This window comes from Salvelinus alpinus, chromosome 38, assembly GCF_045679555.1.
Source record: "Salvelinus alpinus chromosome 38, SLU_Salpinus.1, whole genome shotgun sequence".
Taxonomy (NCBI): Eukaryota; Metazoa; Chordata; class Actinopteri; order Salmoniformes; family Salmonidae; genus Salvelinus; species Salvelinus alpinus.
The window spans coordinates 8,117,075-8,139,672 of NC_092123.1; the positions used below are offsets into that span (position 1 = coordinate 8,117,075).

Consider the following 22,598-nt stretch of genomic DNA (forward strand, 5'->3'; position numbering starts at 1 on the left):
GCAAACTGGATGCAGTCTATCACAGTGCCATCCGTTTTGTCACCAAAGCCCCATATACCACCCATCACTGCGACCTGTATGCTCTAATAGGCTGGCCCTCGCTACATATTCGTCGCCAGACCCACTGGCTCCAGGTCATCTATAAGTCTTTGCTAGGTAAAGCCCCGCCTTATCTCAGCTCACCCACCCGTAGCACGCGCTCCAGCAGGTATATCTCACTGGTCATCCCCAAAGCCAACACCTACTTTGGCTGTCTTTCCTTCCAGTTCTCTGCAGCCAATGACCTGAACAAATTGCAATAATCGCTGAAGACTTACAGTGGGGAGAACAAGTATTTGATACACTGCCGATTTTGCAGGTTTTCCTACTTACAAAGCATGTAGAAGTCTGTAATTTCTATCATAGGTACACTTCAACTGTGAGAGACGGAATCTAAAACAAAAATCCAGAAAATCCCATTGTATGATTTTTAAGTCATTCATTTGCATTTTATTGAATGACATAAGTATTTGATCACCTACCAACCAGTTTGAACTCGTTACCTGTATAAAAGACACCTGTCCACACACTCAATCAAACAGACTCCAACCTTTCCACAATGGCCAAGACCAGAGAGCTGTGTAAGGACATCAGGGATAAAATTGTAGACCTGCACAAGGCTGGGATGGGCTACAGGACAATAGGCAAGCAGCTTGGTGAGAAGGCAACAACTGTTGGCGCAATTATTAGAAAATGGAAGAAGTTCAAGATGACGGTCAATCACCCTCGGTCTGGGGCTCCATGCAAGATCTCACCTCGTGGGGCATCAATGATCATGAGGAAGGTGAGGGATCAGCCCAGAACTACACGGCAGGACCTGGTCAATGACCTGAAGAGAGCTGGGACCACAGTCTCAAAGAAAACCATTAGTAACACACTACACCGTCATGGATTAAAATCCTGCAGCGCACGCAAGGTCCCCCTGCTCAAGCCAGCGCATGTCCAGGCCCATCTAAAGTTTGCCAATGACCATCTGGATGATCCAGAGGAGGAATGGGAGAAGGTCATGTGGTCTGATGAGACTAAAATAGAGCTTTTTGGTCTAAACTCCACTCGCCGTGTTTGGAGGAAGAAGAAAGATGAGTACAACCCCAAGAACACCATCCCAACCGTGAAGCATGGAGGTGGGAACATCATTCTTTGGGGATGCTTTTCTGCAAAGGGGACAGGACGACTGCACCGTATTGAGGGGAGGATGGATGGGGCCATGTATCGCGAGATCTTGGCCAACAACCTCCTTCCCTCAGTAAGAGCATAGAAGATGGGTCGTGGCTGGGTCTTCCAGCATGACAACGACCCGAAACACACAGCCAGGGCAACTAAGGAGTGGCTCCGTAAGAAGCATCTCAAGGTCCTGGAGTGGCCTAGCCAGTCTCCAGACCTGAACCCAATAGATAATCTTTGGAGGGAGCTGAAAGTCCGTATTGCCCAGTGACAGCCCCAAAACCTGAAGGATCTGGAGAAGGTCTGTATGGAGGAGTGGGCCAAAATCCCTGCTGCAGTGTGTGCAAACCTGGTCAAGAACTACAGGAAACGTATGATCTCTGTAATTGCAAACAAAGGTTTCTGTACCAAATATTAAGTTCTGCTTTTCTGATGTATCAAATACTTATGTCATGCAATAAAATGCAAATTAATTACTTAAAAATCATACAATGTGATTTTCTGGATTTTTGTTTTAGATTCCGTCTCTCACAGTTGAAGTGTACCTATGATAGAAATTGCTGACCTCTACATGCTTTGTAAGTAGGAAAACCTGCAAAACCGGCAGTGTCTCAAATACTTGTTCTCCCCACTGTACTTGGGTGCAAAAGAGCAAGAGGATAAGTAACAATATGGGGATGAGGTAGTTGGGTGTGCAATTTACAGATTGGCTGTGTACAGGTACAGTGATCGGTAAGCTGCTCTGACAGCTGATGCTTAAAGTTAGAGAGGGAGATATAAGGGTCCAGCTTCTGTGATTTTTGCAATTCGTTCCAATCATTGGCAGCAGAGAATTGGAAGGAAAGGCGGCCAAAGGAAGTGTTGGCTTTGGGGATGACCAGTGAAATATACCTGTTGGAGCGCCTGCTACGGGTGGGTGTTGCTATGGTGACCAGTGTGCTGAGATAAGGCGGGGCTTTACCTAGCATAGACTAATAGATGACCTGGAGCCAGTGGGTTTGGCGTCGAATATGTAGTGAGGGCCAGCCAACGAGAGCATACAGGTCGGAGTGGTGGGTAGTATATGGGGCTTTGGTGACAAAGCGGATGGCCCTGTGATAGTCTACGTCCAGTTTGCTGAGTAGAGTGTTGGAGGCTATTTTGTAAATGACATCGCCGAAGTCAAGGATCGGTAGGATAGTCAGTTTTACGAAGGTATGTTTGGCAGCAAGAGTGAAGGAGGCTTTGTTGCGAAATAGGAAGCTGATTCTAGATTGAAATTTTGGATTGGAGATGCTTAATGTGAGTCTGGAAGGAGAGTTTACAGTCTAACAAGACACCTAGGTATTTGTAGTTGTCCACATATTCTAAGTCAGAACCGTCCAGAGTAGTGATACTAGTCGAGTGGGAGGGTGCGGGCAGCAATCGGTTGAAGAGCATGCATTTAGTTTTACTAGCATTTCAAAGCAGTTGGAGGCCATGAAGGAGTGTTGTATGGCATTGAAGCTCGTTTGGAGGTTTGTTAGCACAGTGTCCAAAGAAGGGCCAGATGTATACAGAATGGTGTCATCTACGTAGAGGTTTATCAGAGAGCAACATCATTGATATATACAGAGAAAAGAGTCAGCCAGAGAATTGAACCCTGTGGCACCCCCAGAGACTGCCAGAGGTCCGGACAACAGGCCCTCCGATTTGACACACTGAACTCTATCTGATAAGTAGTTAGTGAACCAGACGAGGCAGTACTGTTTTTATCGATGGCGGTTATGATATCGTTTAGGACCTTGGGTGTGGCTGAGGTGCACCCATGACCAGCTTGGAAACCAGATTGCAAAGTGGAGAAGGTACGGTGGGATTTGAAATGGTCGGTGATCTGTTTGTTAACTTGGCTTCCAAAGATTTTAGAAAGGCAGAGCAGGATGGATATAAGTCTATAACAGTTTGGGTCTAGAGTGTCTCCCCCTTTGAAGAGGGGGATCACCGAGGCAGCTTTCCAATCTTTGGGGATCTCAGACGATACGAAAGAATGGTTGAATAGGCTAGTAACAATAGGCTAGTAACAATTTCAGCGGATAATTTTAGAAAGAGAGGGTCCAGATTGTCTAGCCCAGCTGATTTGTAGGGATCCAGATTTTGCAGCTCTTTCAGAACATCAGCTGTCTGGATTTGGGTGAAGGAGAAGCGGGGGGTGTCACGCCCTGACCTTAGAGAGCCGTTTTATTTCTCTATTTGGTCCCCAGCCTGGTGAGCCCTAGGGCAGCTCCACGTACCAGACTGCCCATACGTCTCCTCACTCCATTGATGATCCATGGCACGAAGCCTCCAGTGATGATCCATGGCAAGAAGCCTCAGGTGATGATCCATGGCACGAGGCCTCCAGTGAGGAGTCATGGCACGAATCCTCCAAAGTAAGGCCTCCTGTCCGGAGTCTCCAGCGAAGGTCTCCAGTCCGGAGCCTCCAGCGACGGTCCCCAGTCCAGAGCATCCAGCGACAGTCCCCAGTCCGGGGCCCGCAACGAGGGTGCCCAGTCCGGGGCCCGCAGCGAGGGTGCCCAGTCCGGGGCCCGCAGCGAGGGTGCCCAGTCCGGGGCCAGCAGCGAGGGTGCCCAGTCCGGGGCCCGCAACGAGGGTGCCCAGTCCGGGGCCAGCAGCGAGGGTGCCCAGTCCGGGGCCAGCAGCGAGGGTGCCCAGTCCGGGGCCAGCAGCGAGGGTACCCAGTCCGGGTCCCGCAACGAGGGTGCCCAGTCCGGGGCCCGCAGCGAGGGTTCCCAGTCCGGGGCACGCAACGAGGGTGCCCAGTCCGGGTCCCGCAACGAGGGTGCCCAGTCCGGGGCCCATAACGAGGGTCCCCAGTCCAGGGCCCGCAGCGAGGGTCCCCAGTCTGGGGTCGGCGACGAGGGTCCCCGCACCAGAGGTGGAGCCACCACCGATGTAGAAGCCCACCCGGACCCTCCCCTATAGGTTCAGGTTTGCGGTCGGGAGTCCGCACCTTTGGGGGGGGTACTGTCACCCCCTGACCTTAGAGAACCATTTTATTTCTCTATTTGGTTAGGTCAGGGTGTGATGTGGGGTGGGCATTCTAGGTTTTGTTTTCTAGGTTTCTGTATTTCTATGTTTTGGCCGGGTATGGTTCTCAATCAGGGACAGCTGTCTATCGTTGTCTCTGATTGAGAATCATACTTAGGCAGCCTTTTTACCCACCTAATGTGTGGGTAATTATTATTTTTCCGTGTGTGTTTGTGTGCACCTCGGTTGCGTCACGTTCTTTGCTGTTTACCTGTTTGTTTTGATGGTTAAGTTTTTCACTCCGATTAAAAGATGTGGAACGACATGCACGCTGCGCCTTGGTTGTTTTATAACAGGGAGTTTGAGAATAGCGAGCGTGACAGGGGGAGCTTGGGCAATTTGCTGTGGGGGTGCTGAGATGTTGGCCGGGGTAGGGGTAGTCAGGTGGAAAGCATGGCCAGCTGTTTAAAAATGCTTATTGATATTATCGATTATCGTAGATTTATCAGTGGTGACAGTGTTTCCTATCCTCAGTGCAGTGGGCAGCTGGGAGGAGGTGCTCTTATTCTCCATGGACTTTACTCTGACAAAAACTTTTGGGGAATTAGTGCTACAGGATGCAAATTTCTGTTTGAAAAAGCTAGCCTTAGCTTTCCTAACTGAGTATATTGGTTTCTGCCTTCCCTGAAAAGTTGCATATCGCGGGGGCTATTCGATGCTAATGCAGAACCCCACAGGATGTTTTTGTGCTGGTCAAGGGCAGTCAAGAGCAGTCAAGTCTGGGGCTATATTTGTTCTTAGTTCAATTTTTTTTCTTTTTCTAATTCTTTCTTTCTCTCTCTCGGAGGACCTGAGCCCTAGGACCATGCCTCAGGACTACCTGGCCTGATGACTCCTTGCTGTCCCCAGTCCACCTGGCCGTGCTGCTGCTCCAGTTTCAACTGTTCTGCCTGCGGCTATGGAACCCTGACCTGTTCACCGGACGTGCTACCTGTCCCAGACCTGCTGTTTTCAACTCTCTAGAGACAGCAGGAGCGGTAGAGATACTCTGAATGATTGACTATGAAAAGCCAACTGACATTTACTCCTGAGGTGCTGACCTGTTGCACCCTCGACAACCACTGTGATTATTATTATTATTTGACCCTGCTGGTCATCTATGAACATTTGAGCATCTTGGCCATGTTCTGTTATAATCTCCACCCGGCACAGCCAGAAGAGGACTGGCCACCCCTCATAGCCTGGTTCCTCTCTAGGTTTCTTCCTAGGTTCTGGCCTTTCTAGGGAGTTTTTCCTAGCCATTGTGCTTCTACACCTGCATTGCTTGCTGTTTGGGGTTTTAGGCTGGGTTTCTGTACAGCACTTTGAGATATCAGCTGATGTAAGAAGGGCTTTATAAATAAATTTGATTTGATGAGGGGTGGTCGTTTGACCGCGGACCCATTATGCACGCAGGCAATGAGGCAGGGATCGCTGAGATCCTGGTTGAAGACAGCAGAGGTGTATTTAGAGGGCAAGTTGGTCAGGATGATATATAAGAGGGTGCCCATGGTTACGGATTTGGGGTTGTACCTGGTAGGTTCCTTGATAATTTGTGTGAGATTGAGGGCATCTAGCTTAGATTGTAGGACGGCTGGGATGTTAAACATGTCCCAGTTTAGATCACCTAACAGTACGAACTCTGAAGATAGATGGGGGGCAATCAATTCACACATGGTGTCCAGGGCACAGGTGGGGGCTGAAGGGGGTCTATAACAAGCGGTAACGGTGAAAGACTTGTTTCTGGAAAGGTGGATTTTAAAAAGTAGAAGCTCGAATTGTTTGGGCACAGACCTGGGTAGTATGACGGAACTCTGCAGGCTAACCTCCGCCCCCTTTGGCAGTTCTATCTTGTCGGAAAATGAAATTTCAGGATTTTTGGTGGCCTTCCTAAACCAGGATTCAGACACGGCTAGAGTGTGGCAGTGTGCTGAAGCAGTTTCCCGTGGAGCCATAAACTGTAAGGAAGAGGAGTGTCTTAAGTAGGATGTATATAAACTGTGATGTCTGAAATGTTCTGCTGTCTGATTTTCAGCTGTACAGAACCTTTGGGAAGAATTCAACTTGGTTAAAGCTTCTCTAGTGTCCGTGGGTTATTTACTCTGACAAATGAGAACCCAACACTACAATACCATATATTAAAAAATAAGTCATTAATTGTGTAGTTATTTATAATAAAGCATCCTAAAAATCTCATGACACAGACAGCTTTTGTTAACATTAGGAACCAAAAATGTTTGCAATACTGTTAATATATAGGCAAAGGATGAAGGTGGAAACTAGAATCTGCACAATTGTAGTATAGAGCAGCAGAAGCTTATAGTTAGTACATTTAATAACACATATTATTCAGTACGTTATTTTAATCTGAAACATTCTGATTTTTATGTTTGGGGCCGTCACCATCTTCCGGTCTAGTCAGCACATGTTAGCAGGGTACAGGTCCTCTTTGCTTTACAGCAGGTGTTCTTGAACAGTCTTCTGTCATTGGTTGTTTGGGCCCTTATTCTGCTTTAAATTTGTATTGGAGGATTGCAACAAACTGAAAAGTGCATACACTGCCACCTACTGGAGTGTGAGGCCTCCCTTCTATTATACAGTATCTAACCATGTTTCCCCCTACTGTTTTAGAGTGTGAATTCATTACACTTTGTGACACAAAGAGGGAAGGGAAAAATGATGAGGAAAAGGGAAGAAAAATTGCCCTACCACCTACCATCATTGTCGGTGATCAGGCCTACAGTGGTTCCTCCTTTAAAAGTTGTGTCATACTGCAGCACACCTTGCGGGCTACTGCAGCATTCTGTGGCACGTTATCTATTTGTCAGCCATTTTTTATGTTAATGCGAGTTATTGCTAGTTTGACCACCAGAGGGCATCTTTGAGAAGCATTTGATAGTCTTCCATATTGCAGGCACGCGGGAGACCGGGGTTCAATTCCCCGACAGGAAGGAAGGAGTAGGCTGTCCTTGTAAATAAGAATTTGTTCTTAACTGATTCCATGTGTTATTTCATAGTTGTGACGGCTTCACTATTATTCTACAATTTAGAAAATAGTAAAAATAAGGACAAATCCTGGAATGAGTAAGTGTGTCCAAATATGGCGCTGTACAACGTGGCGGTCTGGAGTAGGCTTCAGCATAAGTGGATTGAAGGATTCTAAATTAATATCTAAGGGGCATAACATTTCCACACCCTAATTGTAGTGTAACCAAACTTTCAGTTGAGCGTACTAGCTCTTTGCTTTCTCTACAAGAAGTTGATGCTGTTGCTACTGTATGCAACCTCTTGCTAGCTAGTTAGCATAACAAATTACTAGTTAGACATTTTTCGACTTTGGATGTGTTCTTAAATTCAATCTGGAGTGCCTGCACACATAAATTCAGATCGTTGTCAGTTTGTAAATTCAGACCGTTTCGCTCTCGGATCGCACACTGGACGTTCGGGCTGAGGAGTAACGTTAGGGTTGATTTGAGCGTTCTGGCCTTACAACGGCAGTCAAGCACCCAAGCTAAGGTTGGCTAGCTTGCTAGCTACTTCCAGACATAAATGAGACCACTCTGACCATTTTACTCGCCCTAGCAGAGCTGGTTAGGCAGTTTGTGTTAACCAGAGCATTGGTGACCGTAACTGTGCTGCTGAAACAATTTCATTACGCTTTTTTCGAGAGTGCTCTGAAATCGGTGTAGATAGCCAGAGCGTATTTACGAAAGCAACCGAATATCCATTGTCAACGCACAACAACTATACCATTTAGCTAAGCTAAGAATAACGGGAATAATCAAGTCAATAAACATTGGGTGAGCTAGGCTGACATAACTGCATTTTGGAGCTGCCTTAAGAAAACAGAGACCATGTTTGTATGTGGCTTTATTAACTCAATGAGATATATATATACACTGCCGTCACTTAGAAATGTCCTTGTTGTTGAAAGAAAAGTATGTTTTTTGTCCAATAAAATAACATAAAATTGATCAGAAATACAGTATAAACATGGTTAATGTTGTAAATGACTATTGTAGTTGGAAATGGCTGATTTTAAATGGAATATCTACATAGGCGTACAGAGGCCCATTATCAGCAACCATCCCTCCTGGGTTCCAATGGCACGTTGTGTTAGATAATCCAAGTTTATCATTTTAAAAAGGATAATTGATCATTAGAAAACCCTTTTGCAATTATGTTAGCACAGCTGAAAACTGTTGTGCTGATTAAAGACGCAATAAAAAAACTGGCCTTCTTTAGACATCAGCATTTGTGGGTTTGATTACAGGCTCAAAATGGCCAGAAACAAAGAACTTTCTTCTGAAACTCGTCAGTCTATTATTGTTCTGAGAAATGAAGGCTATTCCATGCGAGAAATTGCCAAGAAACTGAAGATCTCGTACAACGCTGTGTACTACTTCCTTCACAGAACTGCGCAAACTGTCTCTAACCAGAATAGAAAGAGGAGTGGGAGGCCCCGGTGCACAACTGAGCAAGAGGACAAGTATATTAGTGTCCAGTTTGAGAAACAGACGCCTCACAAGTTCTCAACTGGCAGCGTCATGAAATAGTACCCGCAAAACACCAGTCTCAACGTCAACAGTGAAGAGGTGACTCTGGGACGCTGGCCTTCTAGGCAGAGTTGCAAAGAAAAAGCCATATTTCAGACTGGCCAATAAAAAGAAAAGATTACGATGGGCAAAAGAACACAGACACTGGACAAAGGAGATTGGAAAAAAGTGTTATGGACAGACAAATCTAAGTTTGAGGTGTTTGGATCACAAAGAAGAACATTTGTGAGACGCAGAAAAAATGAAAAGATGCTGGAGGAGTGCTTGACGCCATCTGTCAAGCATGGTGGAGGTAATGTGATGGTCTGGGGGTGCTTTGGTGGTGGTAAAGTGGGAGATTTGTACAGGGTAAAAGGGTTCTTGAAGAACGAAGGCTATCACTCCATTTTGCAACGCCATGCCATACCCTGTGAACGGCGCTTAATTGTAGCCAATTTCCTCCTACAACAGGACAATGACCCAAAGCACAGCTCCAAACTATGCAAAACCTATTTAGGGAAGAAGCAGTCAGCTGGTATTCTGTCTATAATGGAGTGACCAGCAGTCACCGGATCTCAACCCTATTTATCTGTTGTGGGAGCAGCTTGACCGTATTGTACGTAAGAAGTGGCCATCAAGCCAATCCAATTTGTGGGAGGTGTTTCAGGAAGCATGGGGTGAAATCTCTTCAGATTAGCTCAACAAATTGACAACTAGAATGCCAAAGCTCTGCAAGGATGTAATTGCTGCAAATGGAGGATTCTTTGACAAAATCAAAGTTTGAAGGACACAATTATTATTTCAATTAAAATCATTATTTATAATCTTGTCAATGTCTTGACTATATTTCCTATTCATTTTTCAACTAATTTTATGTATGCTTTCATGGAAAACAAAAACATTTCTAAGTGACCCCAAACTTTTGAACAGTAGTGTATGTGTGTGTATATATATACACAGATGAAGTCGGAAGTTTACATACACATTTAAACTCAGTTTTTCATAATTCCTGACATTTAATCCAAGTAAAACAATCCCTGTTTTAGGTCAGTTAGGATCACCACTTTATTTTAAGATTGTGAAATGTCAGAATAATAGTAGAGAGAATGATTTATTTCAGCTTTTATTTCTTTCATCACATTCCCAGTGGGTCAGAAGTTTACATACGCTCAATTAGTATTTGGTAGCGTTGTCTATAAATTGTTTAACTTGGGTCAAATGTTTCAGGTAGCCTTCCACAACCTTCCGACAATAAATTGGGTGAATTTTGGCCCATTCCTCCTGAGAGAGCTGGTGTAACTGGCTTGTAGGCCTCCTTGCTCGCACACGCTTTTTCAGTTCTGCCCACTCATTTTCTATAGGATTGAGGTCAGGGCTTTGTGATGGCCACTCCAATACATTGACTTTGTTGTCCTTAAGCCTTTTTGCCACAACTTTGGAAGTATGCTTGGGGTCATTATCCATTTGGAAGACTCATTTGCGGCCAAGCTTTAACTTCCTGACTGATGTCTTGAGATGTTGCTTCAATATATCCACATAATTTTCCTCCCTCATGATGCCATCTATTTTGTGAAGTGTACCAGTCCCTTCAGCAAAGCACCACCACAGCATGATGCTGCCACCCCCGTGCTTCACGGCTAGGATGGTGTTCTTCGGCTTGCAAGCTTCCCCTTTTTCCTCCAAACATAACAATGGTCATTATAACCAAACAGTTCTAGTTCTGTTTCATCAGACCAGAGGACATTTCTCCAAAAAGTATGATCTTTGTGCCCATGTGCAGTTGCAAACCGTAGTCTGGCTTTTTTATGCCGGTTTTGGAGCAGTGGTTTCTTCCTTGCTGAGTGGCATTTCAGGTTATGTCGATATAGGACTCGTTTTACTGTGGCTATAGATACTTTGGTACCCGTTTCCTCCAGCATTTTCACAAGGTCCTTTGCTGTTGTTCTGGGATTGAATTGCACTTTTTGCACCAAAGTACGTTCATCTCTAGGAGACAGAACGCGTCTCCTTCTTGAGCGGTATGACGGCTGCGTGGTCCCATGGTGTTTATACTTGCGTAGTATTGTTTGTACAGATGAACATGGTACCTTCAGGCGTTTGGAAATTGCTCCCAAGGATGAACCAGACTTATGGAGGTCTACAATTTTCTTTCTGAAGTCTTGGATGATTTCATTTGATTTTCCCATGATGTCAAGCAAAGATGCACTGAATTTGAAGGTAGGCCTTGAAATACATCCACAGGTACACCTCCAATTAACTCAAATTATGTCAATTAGCCTATCAGAAGCTTCTAAAGCCATGACATAATTTTCTGGAATTTTCCAAGCTGTTTAAAGGCACAGTCAACTTAGTGTATGTGAACTTCTGACCCACTGGAATTGTGATACAGTGAATGATAAGTGAAATAATCTGTCTGTAAACAATTGTTGGAAAAATTACTTGTGTCATGCACAAAGTAGATGTCCTAACCGACTACCCAAAACTATAGTTTGTTAACAAGAAATGTGTGGAGTTGTTGAAAACGAGTTTTAATGACTCCAACCTAAGTGTATGTAAACTTTATATATATTGTTTGCAAACTGATGTAACTCATATTAATGTCAAAATAACATGCAAAACAGGCAAGCCCCCCCGTCAAAAAATAATCTGCGCCACCTGCCCTGAATGATGGGTCGCCATTGATCCTTCGACATCACTGCACCATGGGGACACTTGACCTCCACCACTGCTGTGGTGCCCACCATACCGTCCGGTGAAGCATCCAGGGTCCCAGACCCCATGACCCAAAGCTCTGACTCCTGCACATCCATCCCTGCAGCCATTTTGAATGCCTTGACGCCCTCATCTTTGTTATCTGTGCCCCACTACAGACAACACCCATCCAACAACTGAACACCTTGAAGTACATTCGTTTTAAGAAATGTGCTAAATAAATTAAGTTTGATTTGAATGATGACATTACAGCTGTAGAATATTTAAGTGCAGTTTTTCCATAAACTTTTGTTAACTTGGGATTGTATCACTTGACATATCAAATATATAGTGGAAACGATCCTATAAATCAAGACTGTGTGAATGCATGAACCACTTCTAATAAATAAATGCGTTGCCTTTGAAGATTTGTCTCTGGTTATGAAACTACAATACAGGCTGGATGTCAAAACAAAGCCAATTCTGAATGTCAATAGATTTTTTGGATTCATTCTCATCAATGACAACATTCTAGAACTGGTATCCAGGGTAATGTGGTTAATGATTATATAATTGATTAAGTGGCTCTTTCCTTGTAGAATGTTGACAGCTGTATAAGACACATTGTATTGCTAAGATGCTCAAACTTAACTTAATAGCTACACTCACCGACTCAGGATAAACGTTTTCCCCTCATGCTGGCCCTGACCAAACCGGGTAAATTGCCCCTCACTATATCTGCATTTCTCCACATGGCCAGACTTCTAGTGGTCTTCTCCCCTTGTAATGCACTTATGCTCATCCTTGAAAAATGTTATAAGGTCTGAAATACACACCAAAGTCGACATACTGTACAAACAATTATCTTGGCTAAGTAAAACAAAATGATTGTTTTGATATACTGCTCTGCTAACTAAAGTCTAGTCAGTGGCTAGCTACGACAGAGAAAGGGGACATAAATTCATGGATGGTCACAAAGGTTTCTGATCGTGCTGGTGAACGGTAGCTGACGGCGCCAGCAAGAGATGATGTGCAGCAGCTTCCCGCAGTAATTTGTCTTGCTGAGGTCTTCTCTGTTGCTAATTAATTTTGAATTTTTATAGTAAATTGAGGTGGATATAGACAAAACTCAGCTTGTCCGAGAGAGAATTACATGGCAAACAAAACGTCACGCCTGTGTGTAAACCTACACGAAACACAGACCTTATATGAAGTAGTTCTAAAATCCCAGACGCAAAAATGTATGGGGAAAAAACCATTGTGACCATTACCGGGTTTCACGGCTAAATGTTATCGATATTATGACCCGTCCACTGTGCCAAACTATTTCCTCCTCCACATTAACTGGATTGGTGGAACAGTGCAGAAGAGAAACTCCCCCGAGAGTATTTCTTTTTATTCTCGTCAAGACCAGAATGTGGGGGACATATAAAGTTTCAGGGGTTTATTTTATGCCTGGCTACGTTAGGTTATTTGTAGACAGTTGGCGTGTAGCCTACACACACCAGCATTTATTGTTATTGAATTGTAGGCTACCGGTAATTACATTTCCCCAAAACCTTTATGATTTTCCTGTGATGTTTTATTGACGTGCGCTGTGATGAAATAAATTGCCATACACACTCAAATAAATTACACCACTCAATTGGGTAGACCTTCTAAATAAATACTATTAGCATATTCTTTACAATGAAACAGATTATCTAGATGTCATGCCAAAGAGAGTGATCCACATGCATGATAATACAAATTACGCATATTGACTTGTTATACTGTCAACAGTATATGTCTGTCTGACTGCCCATGTGCCATTAAACTAGAGTGCAATTTTGTGATAACTTGACAAGGTATTTCCACACACGTTTAAATGTTAATTGCCTTTACTTGCAAACTAGAAAATAAAGACGTACAGCAGCCATGTACAAACGGTAGAATACTGTGAGTGATATAGCCAATTTAACATGAGAAGTGTCCCGTTATACTGCGCCGACTCTGGGCGATGACATCACAGGAGGGTAAAGGTCACGGTCAATACTAATGTCCATAATAACAACGCTTACATGAATAGTAATAATACTATACTGCAGTCAAGTACAATTCAGTAGGAATTATTTGTATAGTGTTCACCGTATAACACATTTGTACAATGACCAGAATAAATAACGCAGGCCCCGTTAATTGTTCCATTTGTTTGTAGAGAAAGTCAAGATGCTTTTCACTGAAGTTAACTGAATCTGAGCATAAAATGGGCCAATCTTTCTCAAACCTTTCCCCTCTTAGACAGTGCAGGCAGCTGTAGCCTAACATCCCACTGCATTACACCCTCGTATTGCTCAGAGAAGAGAGGAATAATGTACATTTCTAAAAGTTTAAAACCAATCCTTTGAAATTATTTGCTATTTACTGTCATTTTCATCTCGCTCATGAAAGCACTTTTGATTGTATTCTGACACCTTCTGGCCAACGTGCATACTCCAGCCAATGAGTGAAATAGCATAAATGCCAACTTCTACACAGCCTATACACACACTCAAACCTCTCGCATAGAAACACAAAAATAAACAAAAATACACCAAAAACTGTGATGGTGGTGCCGAGTAGGACGAGCACAGGTCAGCACTGACAATTGAATACATGCAGAAAAAAAAAAATCTATTAGGTCATGGGATAGTTCACCCAAAATACAAAATTACATATTGGTTTCCTTACACTGCAGGCCAGGGGTTTCCAAAAAATGTTGGACTACGACTCAATTTTGATATATATAAAAATTCCAACCCCACCATGTGAAAAAAAGTGATGTCATCAACAGCCAATGTTAACTTTTTTAATTTGGGCTATGACAGTCTATTACAAATCAGTCTGACAGTACTTTTGACAGTATTTCCACCTGACAAATCAGTTTGACAGTACTTTTGACAGTATTTCCACCTGAAAAATCCTTCTGACAGTACTTTTGACAGTATTTCAATCTGAAGGAAGTATGGCTTGAGGTGACTGAAATGCATCAGAAAGGTATTGGGAAGTTCAGAAGATCATCAGGTCATCAGATCATTTTCCCCACAGTCTAATTTAGTGCCTGGTCTTACCAACTCTGTTCTAATGAGTCCTGCATGGTTTGTGGGCATTGTAGAGGGAAACAGAATTGTATTTTGTAGCGTAAACGGTTCAAAAGATAGAAACACATTTGTTGGAAGGAAACAGAAACCGCTTTGTTTATTACAACCACATCTAGCTAACCCTGGTTCTATGAACCAAGCTCAATTTTATTTCAGTTTCTCCCGCGACCGTAATTTTCAAATGAGGTGACCCCACATTGGGCCACGACCCCTAGTTTGGGAAACACAGCTGAAATAAAACGAAAGCATACCTTCTCCATACACTGATTACAGGGTAAGGAAACAAATGTCATTTTGCAATTTGTGTGAACTATCACTTTAAACAAAGCAAACACCTGGACTTTACACTCTGATAAAAATGGTTAAAATAAAAACAAACAAAGAATGAACTAATCAATCCTTTATTAGTTGCACTATTGGAGAAGATGGGGAGATAATTCACTTGATACCCACCTCTGTTCAAGCACTGTTAGTTTCATGCTTTGTTAAACGGGGGTGATGGCGCATTCACCAGATCACACCCACGCAGTTTAGCAGCCGGGCTGAGCTCCCTCCCACTGCCTGTAGTGCCGCCGCCTACAATCACTATTGCCATGGCAACACATCAGTGACTTGCATTGGCAGGGAGGCCATCACACAGGGCTGAGATTGGGAGGATGGGAGGGAGGGAGCTACACATGTGGGTGTTCAGTGATGAGTTGACCTGATCTCAGGAGAAAATCTGTGTGTGTGTGTGTGTGTGTGTGTGTGTGAGAAAGAGATGAGAGAGGCAGAGAGGGAGGAGAGACAGCAAGGGAGTGTGTGTGTGTGTGTGAGAGAGAGAGAGAGAGAGAGAGAGAGAGAGAGAGAGAGAGAGAGAGAGAGAGAGAGAGAGATGTGAAGTATGAAAAGGACCTGCGTCAGAGTGAGCAGAGTGAGTCATCGGGCAGTTTCAGAATGTTTTAATATGACACTGATGCAAATGCTTTACCCCAGACAGCGGTTCATCATCCCTTTCTTTTTAAGAAGAGAAACTCTTGACTGGACCACATTCAGTCTGTCTGTCAGCATTCATTATACCTTATAAATACCAGTGTAGGTTCTCTGCCATGGAACAGTTTAGCTGTCTAGCTGTAAAAAATAAATTAAAAAAAGAATAACCGAAAAAATCTAAATGTTGTTATTTTATCGTAGGACATAATAATAAGATTAATATAAAATATATATTTTTTTATCTTATAACAGAAAATATAATGTTCCTTCTTTCTGGATCAGACATATATCATGAATGAGGAAAAACAACCGCCATAAAAAATAAAGTTTAATAATGTTTGTGCTGTATAACAAATAAAATATATTAGTGTTTAAAAAACAGGTGCATATCTACTGTGTAGGCAAGCCTAGACTAACTCGATGCTTTACGATAACAGGGATAAGAACATGAATCAATGTACTATTAACATCGCGACCATCTATCACACTGCGGGACATGCGTTGGTCTGTGAACATTACATGACACTGATTAAACTAAACCAGTACAGAAGACAGGAGAAGTCACCTAGCACAGAACAGAACAGACAGCGGGCCCAGAAACTATGCACTTAGTACTGAAACAGTACTTACAAAAGTATTGCATTTGTTGCAGTCTTATTGACCTAGAGAGACCAGTATTACAAAACTGTTGTGACTGCGGTGACCCCGAAAAAGACCAACGGACTCTAGAGCAAGACGGATTTACACATTGGAAACACAACATTAAACAACCATCTGAGAGCTAATTCTAACATACGAACATCTTGAATTGTACATTGGTGGTCACAGGTGAAACACTGCTAGGATCTAAGACTACTAGGCTATGTAACATGACCATCTTATGATACCAGACACTTTCACTTGTTCTCTCTAACAACAGTTATTCGGTTTTTGCTCTACACACATAAACACTGTACTGAGATTGACACCAACACTACACTGACAAAACCCTGCTTTTGGGATTAGGCAAATATTCTTGTAATACTACAGGCCGAATTGGCCCTTTCGGTCCTACAGTGAGATATGTTAAAACACAACTTTCTGGAGTGCAACAATATAACAGATAGTGAAGGGGAAGAAATCGATACAGTTACATATCGGGATATTATTTTGGACAATATATCGCAATATTATTTTGGACAATATCGCAATGTTATTTTTGTGCTTAGCTGTACATGCGCAAAACCTCCAGTATTTTTCCTTCTATAGCTTGCTATCCATCTTCTTTTAAAATGGTGAGCTAACATCCTTTCGGCACTTTTATTCACATGACTGATCAAAACACCTTTTTTCATGGCTTTCATGGCTCTTTTTTCATGGCTCTGCAGTATCAAATCACAATACATATCGAATTGGCATATGGTAATATGATAATATGGTAGCATGAGGTCCCTGGCAATTCCCAGCCCTAATAACAGACCAGGGGCCCTACTCAATAAAATGGGTAACTCAATTAATGTTGTGTTGAGGTTCAAATGTGCATTCTTACAGTACAAGATCATGTGTTTGACAGACGTATCAAGGAAACTCGATTTGTCTAGGCCAACCCACGGGCAGACTGGCCATCTGGCATTTCGGGCAAACGCCAGATGGGCTGGTCAATTTTTTGCCTTGTGTGCCTGTCTAAACAGTTTTTTTTGTGCACAATTATCATGATCTGGCTAATAATGGGGGCCTCAAGGGGAAAAATGGGCTGGTATGGGGGCCTTGAGGAAAGAAATGGGCCAGTGTGGGGGCATCAAAGTAAAAAAATGCTAGGGCTGATTTTTCGTCCCAGTCCGTCTCCGGGCCGACCTATCCCATAACACTGATCTGAACTCTAACTGGAGTTCTATACACAAAAAATTCTGCAGCCTCAGTTTAATTTACAGTACCACTCATAAATACATACAGTACATACAGTAGGATGATGCAAAACTATAATTTCTCCTCTACAGATAGCTCTCTCTTTTCACCTCTGATTAAAACAGAATCCTACTGTATTCTTTACAGTACATCAGTTACCCACCGATCGAACACGACAAGCCAAAAATAGCTTGGGGTATTTTTGTTATTTTTCATATCCTGACCACTGCGCTCTTGTTTCACTTAACTTCATTCAAATTCATGTAGCGAAACAGAATGTAAGCTCAGGAGATCAGGATGGTGGTACAAGGCTACTTTCCCTACCCATCATTCTTAAATAACATCCTGTACATCCATCAATAAATACATAAAAACCTATACAGCACGAAAGGTATCCTGTGAAAGGACATCCTTGTTCAGTTTTCCCCGTGACTGAATCTATGCTCTACTCTAGACGCTGTGGCAAAAACCTTAGACAAAATTAAAGAAAATAAATGCTTTTTTTGAGGCAACGTTGGTTTGTTAAGGCTCTGCTGTGGCTGTGCTTGCTTTAGTATCCATTGATTCGACTGAGATAGATGCTTAGTGTAAAAAGTGTAAATGATGACTAAAACCGGATGGGGAAACAGACGAAGGATGGGAGGCACTATGTGGAATCCTCTGGTTCTGATTTGATGGTCTTCCTGTCAGTGTGGTTGGCCGCTTGATGCGAGGATCCATTTTCTAAGGTAAAACACAAAGAAGAGATCATCAGAATAAAACATGCAATGCGTTTTCTAATCATATACCTTTTCACTCATACTGTAGCTTGAATGTAGGCAGGTGTGTGCATGCAACAGTATGTATGTATGTTAATACATATGTGACTCAAGAGTGAACATACATTTGCCTGAGTGGTGCTGTACCTGTTGCTGGTGCTTTGGCCTCATCTGTGATATGGTTGTTATGGTATCGTTTGAGCTCATTGGCTAGCTGCTTCCCCAGGGGAAGCTCCCCCTCCGCCACACTCTTACTGGCCACCCGCAAGTTCATTGGTCGCTCGCCTGAAAGCATACATAATCACACAGACAAACATTAGGGCATGGATATTGAGATACGCGTTGCCATATTACACAATCAATTCCCATGGCACTGCTGTTAGAGTATCATTCAAGAAGCTGCTTAGATGATACAAAAAAATGATATGAACATTCTGTCTCTCAAAATCTTGAGAAGATCTGATGCGCATTTGCTGTGGGCCCGAGTTTGTACTCCACTCAGTGCCCAAAAAGATTTTATACTCTTCTTCTCATTCAACTTGAATAAGGTGCTTTTAATAGCTTATGAAGGAGAGACAGGATGAAAGAGAGAGAGACAGAGAGAGAGTGGGAGAGAGGAGAAAGACAAAGAGAGAGAGAAAGAGCGAGAGATCGAGAGCGAGAGAGACGCCCCTGGGCAGCAACATGGCGGAGGAGGTAAACAGGCGTGGGAGAGTTAATGACAGGTGCAGAGAGAGGATAATTATGGGTAACATGAATATAATGAGCTGTCAGGAGTATGGGCCGTGCGAGAGAGAAAAGGACGAGAGAAAAAAGGACGAAAATGGGATGAGACCCTGAGGGTTGCCTACCGGCTTAACACAGTTATGATTCCTCCTCACTTTGAGATGTGTGGAAAAAAACAGATACAAAATGATTCCCTGACTTATAAAATAAGATTTGAAGGCTGGAAATGGTGATTCACAGAGCTGTGAATTTGGAGCATGAGGACAGCACTCATGTACGAGCGCACTCCAAAGAGAGATACAGAAGACAGACAGTACCATTACCTTGGTGCGCTGTGCTTTTGTCTACCGACGTGCCGTTGGTGCCTGGAGCCTCACTGAGGTACTTCAAAGCCCCTGCAGGTATCCTCCAGTCCAGAGCGTGTAACCTCTCCTGTACCGCCGCATCATGGAGGATCTCCATCTGTCTGGCTAACAGACGGTCCAACTGCACCTGTTAAAACACAATACATTTACTGTTCGTTAGCAACTGCTCCTACTCTTGTCAAAAACATGCCTCCAGAAATGACAGTGTCAAATAAACGTGTCTCCTATAATGTTTACTTTATAAAAATATAAAAATGTAACCCCTTTTTCTACCCAATGGAAGCCAGCCGCCACAGCAATGTATTGGAGGACACACCGTTCACCTGACGACCGAGGTCAGCCTGCAGGCGCCCGGCCCACCACAACGAGTTGCTAGAGCGCAATGAGCCAAGTAAAGCGCTCCCCTAACACGGACGACTCGGACCCGGACTCCTGATCACGGCCGATTGTGAGACAGCCCGGGATCAAACCCGGGTCTGTAATGACGCCTCTAGCACTGCGATGCAGTACCTTAGACCGCTGCGCCACTCGGGAGACCCATGTTTACATTTTATAATCCACTTTTCAAGTATGTTACCTGAAGGTTTCTCCCAACTATCTCCTCTCCTTTGGACTTGGCGCAGGCTAGCTGTTCCCTCAGTATGCCCTGTCTCATGTGGATAGCCTGCAGAGCCTCCTGGATGTCAAAGAGGTTCTCCTCTGTCTTTATCCTTTTAGGAGACGGCTCATCTCTGTCACCGCAGCGAGACCTACAGTGGAGAAGACAATACATTCAGTTTGTACGCAGAGAAACATTGAAAGATCTGGAAAGCATAGTCTGAACATGACATGAATCATAACATATGATCTTTTACATAACTTAAAAATATGTCTCCGTAAAATGTAACACAAATAAGTCACCCATGCTTTCCCAACTTACCTTAGCATTGTTAACTCTAACAAGCAAGGTTGTGTGAGGTGCAGTGGAGGAGAGTGGCTCTTACTTGCTGGTCCTGTAGGTGTATTTGTAGGTGACCTCTCTGGAGATCTGCCTGGCCAGACCAAACAGCTCGTCTCTACGGGTCAGTAGTACCATGTCTCTCATACACAGCTGGGCTGCTGCTTCGTTCACTGTCAGCTGAAAGACGGAACACAGATGATAAGTCACGTTGTCAACTATAACTGTAGATACACAATTCTGTCAGTGAGCTCTTCAGTTGTAACTTCTACTACTGCCGACCTACTTTTAGACGGCTGAAGCAAGCGCACACATTGTCTTCAGGTGATTTACTTTTTGTAGTTTCCACCTCTTATTTGTGGAACTGAGGTTTGTCACTTGTATTGCACTGCCACTGAGTAGACTAACCTAGTACTGCAAAAGTATCCCGTCTCTTATCCCTACCTCATGAAGCGTCAGTTGTTTGCCATCCCTCCTCTTCGAGTCGAAGCGTCCGTAGATGGCGCTATATTTCCTGATCTCCTCCTCTCTCCTTGGATCATCATCACTCATATCAAAGATGTGGCTAATCATCTTGGCAAGTTTCTTATTTGTCTTCAGTTGCTCTTTGACCTCCGCCGGATCGCTCTTGGATAGGGCCGGGGTTATCCGGTCCACACACTCCAGGACAGACTGCAAAGCTGCAGCGTCAAGTGCCTCCAGACCCTCTCGTGGGGACGACGGAGACCCCCGGTCGGACGGAGAGAGGCTCTGTTCGCTGTCGTTGCTGTGACCCGACCAGAAGCGCCCCTCGCTGCCGCTCTGCAGTGGAGACCCCCCTGACACTCTGTCCCTGGCCACTTCCAGCTTTCCTGGATCCAGACATGTCGCAGCTAGGATTTTGGGAACCTTGACATGGGCCTCACCACGGGCGCTGTTGTTACCCCCTCGCTCCGCGCTGACTGGCGTGGGTGACCCCTCGGGTAACTTATAGACTGGTATACTACACACCGGCACAGATGTCAGGGGCTGATTAAACAACGTTGGATTGGTGACCCAGTCTCGCAGGGATTTCTGTAGCCTCCGGACGTGCAGGGGCTTGCTGGCCATGCCCACCAGAGCCATAATCTCTAGGAACTCCTCCTCCCCGGCCTCACAGAGCTGCTGCACGTCATCTCCTCCCTGCTGGATGAAGCCCTCGTAGTAATACAGCAGGTTGGCCCTCTGGAGGATTCGGTAGAGCTGCAGCTCCCCCAGAGTTCTGGGCAACGCCGCCGCCATGCCTGGGAGAGAGAACACAAGACGGGATGGGCAAGAGGTTCTGCCTGACCAGAGAGTGTTGGTGTATGTCAGTCAGCCAGTCAGTCACACACACACACACACGTGTGTGTTTGTGTGTGTGTGTGTGTGTGTGTGTGTGTGTGTGTGTGTGTGTGTGTGTGTGTGTGTGTGTGTGTGTGTGTGTGTGTGACTGACTGGCTGACTGACTGAGAGAGGAAGAGGCACTCCCTCCACTCCGCCTGAGTTCCCTTTGTAAGTTCTGCAGTACTAGGGCTGCAGATGGAAGAGGGGCGGTTAGCAGTTAGAGTCCTGTTAGTTGCTGATGGGACCACATGCCACAATCCTCCTTGGCAGCATGCGTAGGTGGCCTCTCACACACACAGGCTCCACTTGCTTTAGCCAAGGGATTGTTAACTACCCATTTCTTGTAAGTTAGAGGACTATGTCACAAATAATTAGATATTACTGAACGGCCCTTAGTTATGTGAATAATAAAATTTGATTGTTTATCATCAATGGGAATTCAAAGTGTTTGCAAACAACTGCACAACTACTTCATATATGACCATGGAATATCTGCACAAATCAATGTAGCTAAATAGAAAAGAAAAGAAATGAGTTTCAAAACACACAAAGGAAAAAAGGTAAATGCAAAATGCAGTAATCCAGCACCAGACTAAATGTCACTCAAAACCGGTCTTGTAAGTAAATCCACATCAGGAAGATGAGTAAAAATACCATTGTCGGCAATAATAGAACAGTGCTGCAACATTGTATCAAGGCTACAACTTGTTACATTATTGTCATAGCCCAATAACTTATTCCAACGATGTATATTAAGTGTTACATACCTGGTGAACGTTAGTCCCCTTTCGTTTCCTTTATCTAGTTGTTACAATCTATCAGCTACAGTATAGGCTGAACTGCCATAAACTGTAACTGAATAAACTGTACAATTATCGGTAGATCTCTAATTTCCTAATAAGCGCGCTCTCTGGCCTCAAAAGTCCTCGCGTTCTTTGACAACGTTCACCTTCCCTCCTTCGCCTCCTTGAATAGACATAAGATTGTGTTGAACGTCTCTAGACTAGATGACTGTGAGCTGCCTGGTTGCTACCCTACCC

General features: G+C 44.0%; 1 protein-coding gene across 2 annotated transcripts; it reads right to left on the bottom strand.

Annotated features, from left to right (window-relative positions):
* Nucleotides 1-16,829: 16,829 nt before the first annotated feature.
* Nucleotides 16,830-22,598, bottom strand: LOC139566315 (NGFI-A-binding protein 1-like). 2 transcript variants are annotated; one of them, XM_071387428.1, is made up of 7 exons: nt 22,326-22,598; nt 20,659-21,476; nt 20,261-20,394; nt 19,855-20,026; nt 19,236-19,404; nt 18,334-18,471; nt 16,830-18,151 (listed from the first exon to the last, which is right to left on the bottom strand). In XM_071387428.1, exons 2-7 carry the CDS (start codon nt 21,472-21,474, stop codon nt 18,075-18,077), a joined length of 1,506 nt encoding a protein of 501 aa, XP_071243529.1. In that variant the 5' UTR covers nt 21,475-21,476; nt 22,326-22,598; the 3' UTR covers nt 16,830-18,074. The 2 variants fall into 2 exon arrangements, with proteins under 2 accessions (XP_071243529.1, XP_071243530.1); XM_071387429.1 differs by having other exon boundaries at nt 17,977-18,151; nt 18,312-18,471; nt 22,326-22,465.